Source organism: Mustelus asterias, chromosome 13 (assembly GCF_964213995.1).
Source record: "Mustelus asterias chromosome 13, sMusAst1.hap1.1, whole genome shotgun sequence".
In the NCBI taxonomy this organism is placed as follows: domain Eukaryota; kingdom Metazoa; phylum Chordata; class Chondrichthyes; order Carcharhiniformes; family Triakidae; genus Mustelus; species Mustelus asterias.
Genome location: NC_135813.1, coordinates 59160125 through 59174314, shown reverse-complemented (window position 1 = coordinate 59174314; position 14190 = coordinate 59160125). Strand labels below are relative to the sequence as shown.

The 14190-nt window shown below is 43.2% G+C and overlaps 1 protein-coding gene across 1 annotated transcript in view; it reads right to left on the bottom strand.

Moving 5' to 3' along the window:
• The window catches only part of mapk1 (mitogen-activated protein kinase 1), a 111001-nt gene extending 98977 nt beyond the window's left edge, over positions 1 to 12024 (bottom strand). The window contains exon 1 of the mRNA XM_078226843.1: positions 11831 to 12024. Coding sequence (XP_078082969.1) covers positions 11831 to 11958 — 128 coding nt within the window. The 5' untranslated portion in view covers positions 11959 to 12024. The remainder of the gene's footprint in view (positions 1 to 11830) is intronic.
• Between the last annotated feature and the right edge of the window lie 2166 nt (positions 12025 to 14190).

Here is a 14190-nt window from a genome sequence, read left to right as displayed (position 1 = left end):
AAACCATTTACTGACTAAGGATCATCATACAAATTTATAGACAGACGTCATTGTCCACATTGGCACTAATGACATAGGCAGGGAGGAGGAAGAGATCCTGCGAAGACAATTCAGGGAGTTAGGTAGGGAGCTAAAAGGCAGGACCTCAATGGTGATAATCTCAGGATTACCCCCATGGCTTGGGAACAGGGAGATAGTACAATTGAACACTTGGCTAAAGAGCTGGTGTAGGCTTTAAATATATGGATCACTGGGATGTTCAGGAGGGTTTAAACAAGTGCAGCAGGGAGGTGGGGACCAGAACAGCAGGCAAGTGTAGGGACTGGGGAAGAAAGAGACTGAGATAAACATAATGCAGATTAAGAGCAAGCAGAGGGAGGCCGCGGGGCTCACCAGCACTCAAGGTCTGGAGTGAGTTTGCTTCAATGCAAGAAGTATAACAGGTAAGCAGATGAACTAAGAGCCTGGATCACTGCATAGAATTATATTATTGCAATTAGAGAGACACGGTTAAAGGAGGGACAGGACTGGCAGCTTAACATTCCGGGATATTGTTGTTTTAGATGGGACAGAAGGGGAAACAAAAGAGATGGGGGAGTTGCATTGCTGATTAGGAAGCACAGCACTGCTGTGTTGAGGGAGGAGGCATTGGAGGGAACTTGTCGTGAGGCATTATGGGTGGAGCTCAGGAATAAGAAGGGTGAAATCACAATGTTGGGCGTGTACAACAGACCTCCCAACAACCCGCAAGAAACAGAGGAGCAGTTGGGCAGTCATAGAACATAGAACAGTACAGCACAGAACAGGCCCTTCGGCCCACGATGTTGTGCCGAGCTTTATCTGAAACCAAGATCAAGCTATCCCACTCCTTATCATCCTGGTGTGCTCCATGTGCCTATCCAATAACCGCTTAAATGTTCCTAAAGTGTCTGACTCCACTATCACTGCAGGCAGTCCATTCCACACCCCAACCACTCTCTGCGTAAAGAACCTACCTCTGATATCCTTCCTGTATCTCCCACCACGAACCCTATAGTTATGCCCCCTTGTAATAGCTCCATCCACCCGAGGAAATAGTCTTTGAACGTTCACTCTATCTATCCCCTTCATCATTTTATAAACCTCTATTAAGTCTCCCCTCAGCCTCCTCCGCTCCAGAGAGAACAGCCCTAGCTCCCTCAACCTTTCCTCATAAGACCTACCCTCCAAACCAGGCAGCATCCTGGTAAATCTCCTCTGCACTCTTTCCAGCGCTTCCACATCCTTCTTATAGTGAGGTGACCAGAACTGCACACAATATTCCAAATGTGGTCTCACCAAGGTCCTGTACAGTTGCAGCATAACCCCACGGCTCTTAAACTCCAACCCCCTGTTAATAAAAGCTAACACATTATAGGCCTTCTTCACAGCTCTATCCACTTGAGTGGCAACCTTCAGAGATCTGTGGATATGGACCCCAAGATCTCTCTGTTCCTCCACAGTCTTCAGAACCCTACCTTTGACCCTGTAATCCACATTTAAATTAGTCCTACCAAAATGAATCACCTCACATTTATCAGGGTTAAACTCCATTTGCCATTTTTCAGCCCAGCTTTGCATCCTATCTGTCTCTTTGCAGCCTACAACAGCCCTCCACCTCATCCACCACTCCACCAATTTTGGTGTCATCAGCAAATTTACTGATCCACCCTTCAGCCCCCTCCTCTAAATCATTAATAAAAATCACAAATAGCAGAGGACCAAGCACTGATCCCTGCGGCACTCCGCTAGCAACCTGCCTCCAATCCAAAAATTTTCCATCCACCACCACCCTCTGTCTTCAATCAGATAGCCAGTTACCTATCCAATCGGCCAACTTTCCCTCTATCCCACACCTCCTCACTTTCATCATAAGCCGACCATGGGGAACCTTATCAAAGGCCTTACTAAAATCCATGTATATGACATTAACTGCCCTACCTTCATCAACACACTTAGTTACCTCCTCAAAAAATTCAATCAAATTTGTGAGGCACGACTTGCCCTTCACGAATCCGTGCTGACTATCCCGGATTAATCCGCATCTTTCTAAACGGTCGTAAATCCCATCCCTAAGGACCTTTTCCATCAATTTACCAACCACCGAAGTAAGACTAACCGGCCTATAATTACCAGGGTCATTTCTATTCCCTTTCTTAAACAGAGGAACAACATTCGCCATTCTCCAGTCTTCTGGCACCATCCCCGTGGACAGCGAGGACCCAAAGATCAAAGCCAAAGGCTCTGCAATCTCATCCCTTGCCTCCCAAAGAATCCTAGGATATATTTCATCAGGCCCAGGGGACTTATCGACCTTCAGTTTATTCAAAGCTTCCAGGACATCCTCCTTCCGAACATCTATTTCCTCCAGCCTATTAGCCTGTAACACCTTCTCTTCCTCAAAAACATGGCCCCTCTCCTTGGTGAACACTGAAGAAAAGTATTCATTCATCACCTCGCCTATCTCTACTGACTCCATACACAAGTTCCAGTCAGATGGTGAAAAGGTGTGAAATAAAGCAGGGTAGTTGTGGTGGGTAACTTTAACTTCCCCCATAATGACTGGGACTCCCTTACAACCAGGGACTCGGATGGAGAGCAATTTGTTAAATGTGCCCAGGAGGGCTTTTTGATACAGTATGTTGACAATCCAACCAGGAAAGGGCCATGTTCGACTTGGTACTGGGCCGGGCCAGGTGATTAATGTTTCACTGGGGGAACATTTTGGGCTGAGCGACATTATTTCTAAAAGATTCCGGGTAGTCATGGATAATGACAAGAGTGGCCCTCAGATGAGGGTGCTTAAATAGGCATGGGCCAATTACATCCAAATTTGGCCAAAACTGGGGAATGTGGATCGGGACCGACCATTTGAGGAAAAATCCACATCTGGCATGTGGGAGGCTTTTAAAGGCCAATTGATTGAAGTGCAGGGGCGGCGAGGCAATGGTCTAGTGGTATTTTTGCTAGACTATTAATTCAGAAACTCAGCTAATTCTCTGGGGACCTGGGTTCAAATCCCACCACAGCAGTTGGTGGAATTTGAATTCAATAAAAAAAATCTGGAATTAAGAGTCTACTGATGATCATGAAACCATTGTCGACTGTTGGAAAAACCCATCTGGTTCGCTAATGACCTTTAGGGAAGGAAATCTGCTGTCCTTACCTGGTCAGGCCTACATGTGACTGCAGAGCCACAGCAATGTGGTTGACTCAACTGCCCTCTGAACAAGGGCAACTAGGGGTGGGCAATAAATACTGGCCAGCCAGTGATGTCCATGCCCCACAAATGAAAAAAAAAGGACAGATATGTCCCCGCAAAAATGAAGGATAGAAATGGCGGGATTCAGGAACCATGAATGACAGGGAAATTGTAAGTTGAGTCAAAAGGAAGCATACAATAGGCATCTAAAAACTGACACAGCCCGTGAGGAACATAGTGAAAGCAGGAGGAACTTCAGCGTGGAATTAGGAGGGCAAAAAGGGGCCACAACTTTAGAAAACAGGGTCAGGGAAAACCTCAAGACTTTTTATGCATATATGGGGAACAAGAGTAGGTCCACCCAAGGACAATGAAGGGAAGTTGTGCGTGGAGCCACAGGAAGTGGTGAGATCCTTGATTGTACCAGTATTCATCAAGGAGAAGGACATGATGGATGTTGAGGTCAGGGATAGGAGTGTGAACACCCTTGAGAATATTATATCTAAGGAGGAAGTGTTGAATATCCTAAATTGCATCAAGATAGACAAATCTCCGGGGCCAGGTGCAATCTTTCCCAGGTTACTGTGGGGGATAAGGGAAGAAATAGCTGGAGCCTTAGTAGATATCTTCACATCCTCTCTGAGCACAGGTGAGGGTCCAGAGGACTGGAGAATAGCCAATGTTGTTCTCCTGTTTAAGGAAGCAAACAGGGATAATCCAGGAAATTATAGGCTGGTGAGCCTGATGTCAATGGTGGGGAAGCTTTTGGAGAGAATATTGAGGGACAGGGTATATGTACATTTGGAAGAAAATGGACTAATTAGTGACAGGCAGCATGATTTTGTATGGGGAATGTCACGTCTCACCAACTTGAATATGTTTTTTGAAGAGGTGACAAAGATAATTGGTGAGGGAAGGGCTGCAGATGTAGTTTATATGGATTTTAGTATGGCTTTGACAAGGTCCCACATGTCAGACTGGGACAAAGACTAAAATCACATGGGATTTAGGGTGGGCTGGTTAGATGGATACAGAACTGGCTTGGTTGTAGAAGACAGTAATGGTGGAAGGGTATTTTTCAGAATGGAGATCTGTAGCTAGAAGTGTTCCACAGGGATCGGTGCTGGGACCTCTTGTTTGTAGTATATATAAATGATCTGGAAGAAAATGTTGGAGGACTGATTAGTAAGTTTGCGTGTGGATGACACGAAGATTGGTAGAGCTGCTCATATTGCCAGGGATTGTCAGAGGATACAATAGAATACAAATAGATTGAAGAATTGGGCACAGAAATGGCAGATGGAGTTTAATCTGGACAAATGCAAAGTGGTGCATTTTGGAGGATCAAATTCAGGTGTGAATCATACTGCAAATGACAGAACGCTTAGGAACATAGAGGGATCTGGACGTGCAGTCCACAGTTCCCGAAAAGTGGCAACACAGGTGGCCAAAGTGATTAAGAAAACATATGGCATGCTTGCCTTCATCAGACAGGGCATTGAGTACAAGAGTTGGAAAATCATGTTGCAGCAATATAAAACCTTGGTTAGGCCACATTTGGAGTACAGTATTGCATACAGTTCTGGTCACCACACTCCTAGGATGCCCAAGCTTTGGAGAGTGCGCAAAGAAAGTTCATGAGGACATTGCCTGGTCTCGAGGGTATTGGCTATGAGGAGAGGTTGAAAAAACTAGGATTGTTTTCACCGGAAAGACAGAGGCTGATGGAAGACCTGATAGAGGTCTACAAAATTATGAGACACAGACAGGGTGGATAATCAGAGGCTTTTTCCTAGGATGGTAGTGTCAATCACAAAAGGGCACAGGTTCAAGATGAGAGTGGGAAGGTTTAAGGGAGATGTGCGGGGGACGTTTTTCATGCAGAGTGATGATGGTGCCTGGAACGCACTGCCAGAGGAAGTGGTGGAAGCAGGCACATTAGCAACATTAAAGAGGCATCTGGATGAGTACATGAATAGGGAGGGAATAGAGGGATATGGACTGAGTAAGAGCAGGTGGGTTTTTTTTAAGTTTAGTTAAGGCATCATGATTGGCACCAGCTTGGAGGGCCGAAGAGCCTGTTCCTGTGCTGTACTTTTCTTCTTATATCACAACTGTATATACACAACCAGCTGCACCGTGCCTGAAATCTGTTGCATGTCTGACAAAGTTTAACTTAATTGTGGTTCACTCTTCAAATCACTTCAAGAAAGATTTCTACAGCATTTTAACAAGAGCACCTAGAAAAACCTGATATATAAACAACAGGAGCAAATACACACTTCACATAAGCCTCCAAGATTATTTAAAAAGCAAGTTTATAGATGTGTTTAGTCTTATCACCCACCCCAAAATAAAACCAGCATTGCAATCTCAAATCTGATTAGTACAAGATGCTTTATTTTTCATGGGATTAGAAAAAACATTACAGGAATTTTTTTTTAAACTATTGCATTTGCTCCAACAACCAACCATTGGATTCTCCTTAATAATATGCAAAGAGATTGCACCTTTCATACCACAGCATAAGACATTTCACACTATTGCAACTAAGGCTGAAGGCAGCATTCGAGTCTAATTTTATGTCCTTGTGCTTCCCTCACCCACAATGTGAAGCAGCAATCAACTACTTAGTATAAAACCACCAGGTGAGCCGGTAAATCATGGCAGTAGACTTCAAACTTAATAAATTTGATTTGTTTCATTTCAGTGTTAGTTTTATTGAATTAAGCTCAAATAATGAAGGATATTGATAATTTCTCCTTATTTACTCAGTTTCCACTGGCAGGAGGATTGGTAGCCAGCATACATAGATTCAAGGTAATTGGCAAAAGAACCAGAGGGAGATAACTTGCTTTCTAAATATTTGTATTTATGATGATTAGGAACGTTGTATCTGAAAAGGGCAGTAGAAGCAGATTCTGTAATTTTCACAAGGAAATTAGACATATACTAGAGAAGAAGGAAAAAAAATTGTAGAACTATGGGAGAAGAACAGGGGAGTGGGAGTAACTGAGTGGCCTACTGTTTTGCACATACAATTCATGAAAAGTATGTAATTTTGCTTTATCAAGTAATCCATGTGAAAAAGTTTGAATGCGTGATAATCTGTAGTTTAGAGCAAGATAATTAGCAACAGATCAGAATTATATTCCAGCATAAATCAAACATGGAATCGGCAAAATGCAGAAATGTAACAGAATGACACTGCACTATACAATGGGATTAATCTCAATTTTCCAATGGATGAATCCCAACTAAATTGTGACAAAGGCAAAGTAGACATTTTCGAAGAACACCTCATTAGGGCTTGTGTGGGAAAATGATATGGAGCACGAGTGAAAATATAGATTGTCAGCAAACCAAAATACATCCAATAGCATAGATTAACAGGAACAGTGAAAGGAAAAAAAACTCAGTAGGCTTCAGATCAACTAGTCAGAAATAAGAGTAGGGACCAGTGAAATTTATGATCAGTGGGAGAAATAATATAGGTAGTGTCGCAAAACTCGCAACCTTGGGACTGAGTCTGTTGAATTCCAAAGAAAAAAGGCAGAACCTCAATTAATAGGAGACACGTGAATCCAGGCCAAGCTGAATCGGCTCAAGGATCACTCAGACAAAGGGGCATGGGAAAAGACCAACATGCGAAGCCAATAACTAGTTTGGTGTGCCACCACAACAGCTTACTGAATTGTCCTGGCGAGTTGATGCATGGTAGCATATAAAACCGTCCAGTTTTCAGATAGCTATCTTTGAGACACCGTACCTGTATGATAAGCCTAAGTGAAATCCTGCAACATTTTTAATTCAGTGATACTACCTGAATGAACATTTGCGTATTAAAACATGGAATACAGCCTCATCAACATATGGCAATTCTGACTTGAAACAAACATAAAATAACTCCTTCCCCCATCACAATAATCCAGAGATCATTTGATATCATAAATTTCAAATTTCAGGGATGAATCAAGATAGAAGCCAAAATGAAAGCAAAATACTGAGGATGTTGGGAATCTGAAATAGAACAGGAAAATGCTGGAAAATTCAGCAGATCTTAGAAGCCATGGTGTCCATATACATGCATGCATAAAAATAGCTGGGCAATTCACTACGGTAGTTAAAAAATGTATTGGTACCTTGCATTTATAAGTAGAGGAATGATATAAAAGGAGATTGTGCTAAAACATTATAAATCATCCCTTAGGCCACAGGTGTAGTTTGGTGGACAATTCTGGGCACTGCTTTTCAGAACAGCTATAAAGGCCTTAGAAAGGGTACAGAACAGGTTTACTAGGATGTCAACAACATTGAGAGACTTCAGCTGAGGAGATGCCCTAATAAAGGTTTTCAAGTTGATGGGAGGTTTTGACAGAGGAGAGAGAGAAAAACAGTTTCCTCTGGTGAGTGGGTCAATAACCAGAGTTAAAATCATTGGCAAAAGAGCTGTAGGGGAGATGAGTAATTTTCCACTCAGTTGTCAGGACCTGGAACACTACCTGAAAATATGACGGAATCCAACAGCTTAGAAACTTTAAAGGAGATGCACAGGTACTTCTGAAGGTACAGACAAAAAGCAGAGAAATTAGACTAAGCATATTTCCTCTTTCCAAGAGCCAGCACAGGTAGGACATGCCAAATGGTCTCTCCCTGTGCTGTACGTTGCTATGATTCTAATGTAGGAAGGGTTATAGAACAGGAGAAAAGTGCAGCTAACTTAGGAACAACTGCATTTAGATCACTGAACTCTAAACAAGACCTGCTACAGAGTCACGCAAAGCCACAAGAAAAATTAAATACAGCTGTATACTATGGAGAGGAAACTTCTACTCCAGGTTCCAGAGGCAAACATCACAGACAACAAGCATATTCAAATGTCACAGAATTAAAGGGTGTATGTTTCTATACTTACCATAAGTCAAAACGCAACCTGCCCAAACCACACAAAAAACCATAGCACACATTAAATGAAAATGTACCTTGTGGGAGAGGGTCAATGAGGCAATGGCCCAGAAAAACTGCAGCTGGTAATATTTTTATAAAAACTCGACAGGGTCAGGTAAACGCCTTGCGAGTGCAGGAAGTGACTTCACAGAAACTACCAAAGTTTATGAATGCGAGGTACTAATTCAGAATACAACATTTTAATAAAGGAGGGCCGGGCACAACCATTTTTTTGAACCACCACACAACCATATTTACTATTAGTGCGAGCATCCTACCTAATTAAGCTCATCAGTGGCTGGATTACAGTACTTTTACATGGTTTTTCTATTTGCATAGAAAATATTCATGCTTGTAAAATTCCACCTTATTTTACAACCAGGTCAGGATGTTTCAATTGACATGATGTGTTTGAATATTGTACAAGACACTCCAACATTTCCCCAAAAAGCACAATTAATTTGCCACGGGCAGTGGTGGAATATAGTATTGTTTGTACTTTTCTCACATTTTATTTAACCACACATTGATCCACTGTTTCTTGCACAATCAGACCACATTGATCGAATAACCCTAATTAGTCAGGTCCTCAGAGTACAGCACGCCATGACAAGGAAGCAATGTTCACACAAAAACACAATATTAAATTTTCCAGCCAGCCCCACCTTATCTGTTTTCCTTGAATAATCTTTAATTGAATAGGTTTGGTGCTGGGCCCTAGCAATTTGTGTTGTCCATTAATGATTTAGATTAATGACTAAATGTAGGGGACATGATCAAGAAATTCACAGATGACACAAAAATTGGTAGAATGGTAAATATTTTGGAGGATAGCCATAGACTAGAGGAGGATATCAATGGACTGGTCAAGCGGGCAGAGTGGTAATTCACCCAGAAAAGTGTGAGGTAATGCACTTGGGGAGGGTTAACAAGGCAAAGAATTACACTATGAATGATAGGTTCCTGGAAAGTACTAAAGATCAGAAGGACCTTAGAGTGTATATACACAGATCGATAGGGTGGTTAAGAAGGCATATGGGATACTTGCCTTCATTAGCTGAGGTTTAGAATATAAGAGCAGGGAGGTAATGCTGGAACTATATGAAACACTGGTTAGATCATAATTGGAGTACTGCGTGCAGTTCAGGTCACCACATGACAAAGGATGTGATTGCACTGGAGAGCTATGAGGAAAGATTGGATAGGCTGGGCTGTTTTCCTTGGAGCAGTGAAGATTAAGAAAGAGCTATACAAGACTGAGGGGCACGTAAAAAGTAGATAGGAAGGCACGTATTCCCATTAGTAGAGGGGTCAACAGATTTATAGTAAGAGGCAGAAAGCTAAGCGGGGAGTGGAGGAGAAACTTTTTCACCCAGTGCAGTGGGAGCCTGGAACTCTGTCTGAAAGGGTGGTTGAGTCAGAAACTCTCATGACATTTAAGAAATATTTAGATATTCACTTGTGTTGCCATAATTTTCAGGTTTATGGGTCAAGAGCTGGAAAATAGGATTTGTGCAGTCAGATCTTTGTTGACCAGTATGGACAAGCTGGGCCAAAAATGGCCTCCTTGTGTCCTGTGTCCATGAATCTATGACTAGAAATAATACTTCTACAAACTTGAGTATTGCTGAGAGAGACAGAGACACGCTGTGGAAGCTTTTCATCTTGCACTCATCAGGACAGATTTGCAAGAAAACATGAGTATAAACATGCAGTATAAACTGTTGTTCCCTTTACAACTGCTATTCTTGCAATTGTTTCAAAAAGCTTCAATAGCGTGTCTCTTTTTTTCAAGCAATTTTCAAGTTCTGTACTACCAAATAACTAGTGCTATAAATCATGTTTATTTTGCATGGATGCATTTGAGGCTTTCCCATTAATGTTTCATAAAAATCTAATTAAAAAATTAAAATTATTGGTACAGCAACTGAAAAATAAATTTCAAAGTGCAACAGAAAAGTAGGTTTAAACAAAAGAGGCGTTAATTCATATTAACTTTGTGAATTTTTAATAACTGATGATGTAATGTTTCACAGAAGTTAACATCTAGCCATTATCAGCAACATGACAACTCCAGGAAATGAGACTCCAGTTCTGGGATGTAAAAGCCAGCCACAACTAGCACTTAAACAACTTTGTGGGAAAGTTTTGTGGAGATAACAGACAAGAATCTTACACTACACACAATTTATGTTTCTTTTAAGGGGGCTTCCTCAATGAAACCGCAAGTAAACATACTGTCTTTTATGATACCAAACCACAAAGCAGTGAGTTCAACTCAGACATTAGCTGATCTCAGCTGAGATGCCTCCAGTTATTTCAATATCTGCAGACTGGACAGAGAAGGAAAACAAAAGCAGCCTAGATTTTCCCTTCTGATCTTCACCCAGCAAGCCCTGTTGCAAACTGTATGCGTGGGTATTGGGCAACAGGGTTGGGCAGGGCTGAATTGTCCACGACAGTCAAACAGTCTGAAAATGCTCAGCGTCTAGACTCTAATGAAAAATGGCCACTCAAGCAAAGTAATGGAGGTTGTCAATGTCAGTGGAATGACAATTCAGCTACAAACACTAACCTGACAGAAAACAGTTGCTAATTCATAAATTCTTTCAACAAATGCCCTGGTCACAGGAGTTTCTCAAAAGATATGTAAACTATTAAACTTGCATTAGGAGTACCCAGATGTGTCCACCTATGTGCTGCAATTGCTAGCGCTGTTGATTCTGCTTTATTTACATTGTAGGACACATTACACAGCACCTGTTATGCAAGCACAGGCAAGAAGTCATTCTACTGGCCTGTTGCAACAGGCAGAGAGTTCCATAAGGTCCAGGGCTATTAAAAAACACACCTTCAGGTGGTTCCCTACACTTTGGAGACAGCATCGGCTTAATCCACTCCACGGCACTCCTGGTGGCCATGGAGGCTGTAATAAGTTAGTAGGGCCTCAAACAGCCTAATGAAATCATATACAGCATCCTCATATTTGACCAAAGACAAAGATTATTTGGCATCTCCACTCTTCAATCTGAATTTTGCCCTCAGTACATTCTACAGATTTGTATGTATGCATACCAGTAAGCAATAAGAAATCCAAAGCACAACTATAAAATGAACAGACTTTAGACCTACTCTAAATTTAAATACTGTAGGTACAACCTTATACCCTATATCACCATCTATGCAATCTCCACTTTCCCCATAAAGTCACACCCTCTCCCCAAAAACTACAGCCTCAAATGTCCTGCTACACCCAATGCCCAGACTCCTTCACCTTTATCCTCCCCTAATCTCTCATCCCTTAGAGCTCACCCTACTAGAACTTCTCTCTACTAAATCGCCAGCTTAACCAACTCCTCGCTCGAATCCGACTTTTTCTTCATCCTCCGATTCCTGAACCACTCTCCCACCCTCTCCAAACTCCTTTCTCTTTCCCTCCAAATCCCCACCCTCCTCCTCCATCTCTCAATCCTGTCCGATGTTCTCAAGAGTCTTAGCCGCCCCAAACTCCGCACCTTCCCTTACTGCGTCTTCCCTTCCGCGGATCCCCCGCCCGGATCCCCCGCCTGGATCCCTCCCCCCTCCCAAAATCCCTGCCTCCCCCTCCCATTCCCTCCGCGGGCCCGCGACCCTCTCCCCTGCCCCCGGGAGTGTCGCACTCACCAAACCATGCCATAAGCTCCCTCCCCGATGTAGCTGAGGTTGGTGTAGCGCGGCCCGGTATCGAACACCTGCCCGCGGATCACCTCGGGCCCGGTTGCGCACTGAGGCAAAGTCGGCGCGGCCGCCATCTTACTCAGATCATCCGGAGTGACCAAGCCTCGCGCCTATTGGACAGGCGGCCACACGTGACAGGGAAGAGCGCGATTGGACAGTTGGAAACCACCTGACCCGGAGCCCAGAGAGAGCGATCCGTTTGGCTAATGACAGACCACCTGACCCTCAACCAGCGAGCAACTCGATTGGCTAATAACAGACCACCTGACCCTCAGCCCGCAGCGAGCGATTTGATTGGACAAGACAGACCACCTGACCCTCAGCCCTCACTGAGCAATGTGATTGGCTGGCGATTGAAGGGCTGGGTGGAGGCGGTGAAGTGATGGAAGGGGGTGAGTAAAGAGAGAGGAAGCGTTTATATAGCGCCTTCCATGGCCCCAGAGCAGCTTTCCGAGCCAATGTCAACGTTCTGAGGTGGAAAATAACAGTTATTTTATGCACAGCAGGATCCCACAAACAGCTATCTACATTATATATATATTCCGAAAGACGTGCTGGTTAGGTGCATTGGCCATGCTAAACTCTCCCTCAGTGTACCCAAACAGTCACTGGAGTGTGGCGACTAGGGGATTTTCACAGTAACTTCATTGCAGTGTTAATGTAAGCCTACTTGTGACACTAATAAATAAAATAAAAATTATGTATAATGACTAAATCATTGGTTATAAATTAGAAGGAGGCCATTTGACCCATCAATTAGGGGAGGCGATGGCCTCCCAGTCACCAGAAACTCAGCTAATGTTCTGGGGACCCAGGTTCAAAGCCCGCCATGGCGGCTGGTGGAATTTGAATGCAATAAAAAAAAATCTGGAATTAAAAGTCGAATGGTGACCATGAAACCATAGTCGGAAAAACCCATCTGGTTCACTAATGTCCTTTAGAAAATCTGTCACTCTTACCTAGTCTGGCCTACATGTGACTCCAGAGCCACAGCAATGTGGTTGACTCTCAACTACCCTCGGGCAACTAGGGATGGGCAATAAATGCTGGCTAACCAGCGAAGCCCATGTGCCACAAATGAATTTTTAAAAAGACCAAAGACCAGCTCTGACGAAGGGTCATCCAGAATCAATGTTGGCTCTATTCTCGCTCCACAGATGCTATCGGACCTGCTGAGATATGGCAGCATTTTCTGTTTTTGTTTCAGATTCCAGCATTGCAGTATTTTGCTTTTGAAATCATTGAAACCCGACAGTACAGAAAGAGGCCATTCGGCCCATCGAGTCTGCACCGACCACAATCCCACCCAGGCCCTACCCCCATATCCCTACATATTTTACCCGCTAATTCCTCTAATCTACACATCTCAGGACACTAAGGGGCAATTTTAGCATAGCCAATCAACCTAACCCGCACATCTTTAGACTGTGGGAGGAAACCGGAGCACCCGGAGGAAACCCACGCAGACACGAGGAGAATGTGCAGACTCCGCACAGACAGTGACCCAAGCCGGGAATCGAACCCAGGTCCCTGGAGCTGTGAAGCAGCAGTGCTAACCACTGTGCTACCGTGCCCGTTTTTTAAAAAAACCATGCTACCAATGCAAATAGTCCCACTGCACTACCTCACCCTTTCACAGTGACCCTGCAATTTATTTTTTCAGCTTAGGTGCTTATCCAATTCCCTTTTGAAAGCCCTGATTGCCTCTGCCACAATCTCAGGTACAGTAGTCCAGATCCTTGTCACTTGTTGCCTAAAAAAGATTTTCCATATGCTGCCTTTGGTTCTTTGGCCAATCTCCTCAAGCATGTGTTCTCTAGTTCTAAAACCTTACACCAAAGAGAACCGTTTATTTCCACCTACTCTGTCTCAACTTCTCATGATTTTGAACATCTCTATCAAATCTCTTGACCTTCTCTGCTCTTATGGTGAATAGGTTAGTCTGTCCATGGAATTGCAGGACTTCGTCCTGAAACAATTCTAATAAATACTTTCTGTGCCCTCGCCATGGCCTTCCCAAACTTCCTAAAATGCGGTGCCAAGAATTGGACAATATACTCCAGTTATGGCAGAACCAGTGTTTCATAAAGATTCATCATAACTTCTTTGCTGTTATGCTATGTATCTCCTACTTATAATGTAAAAGATTCTGGACTGTATTTATAGAACCTAATCCAAAAGTAACATACTGTGGATGTTGGATATCTGAAATAAAAACAGAAAATCTGGAAATACTCAGCAGGTCTGGCAGCAGATCAGTTTCTATCAGGCTGGCTGTACTTAATGTAGATAAGTCCCCAGGTCTA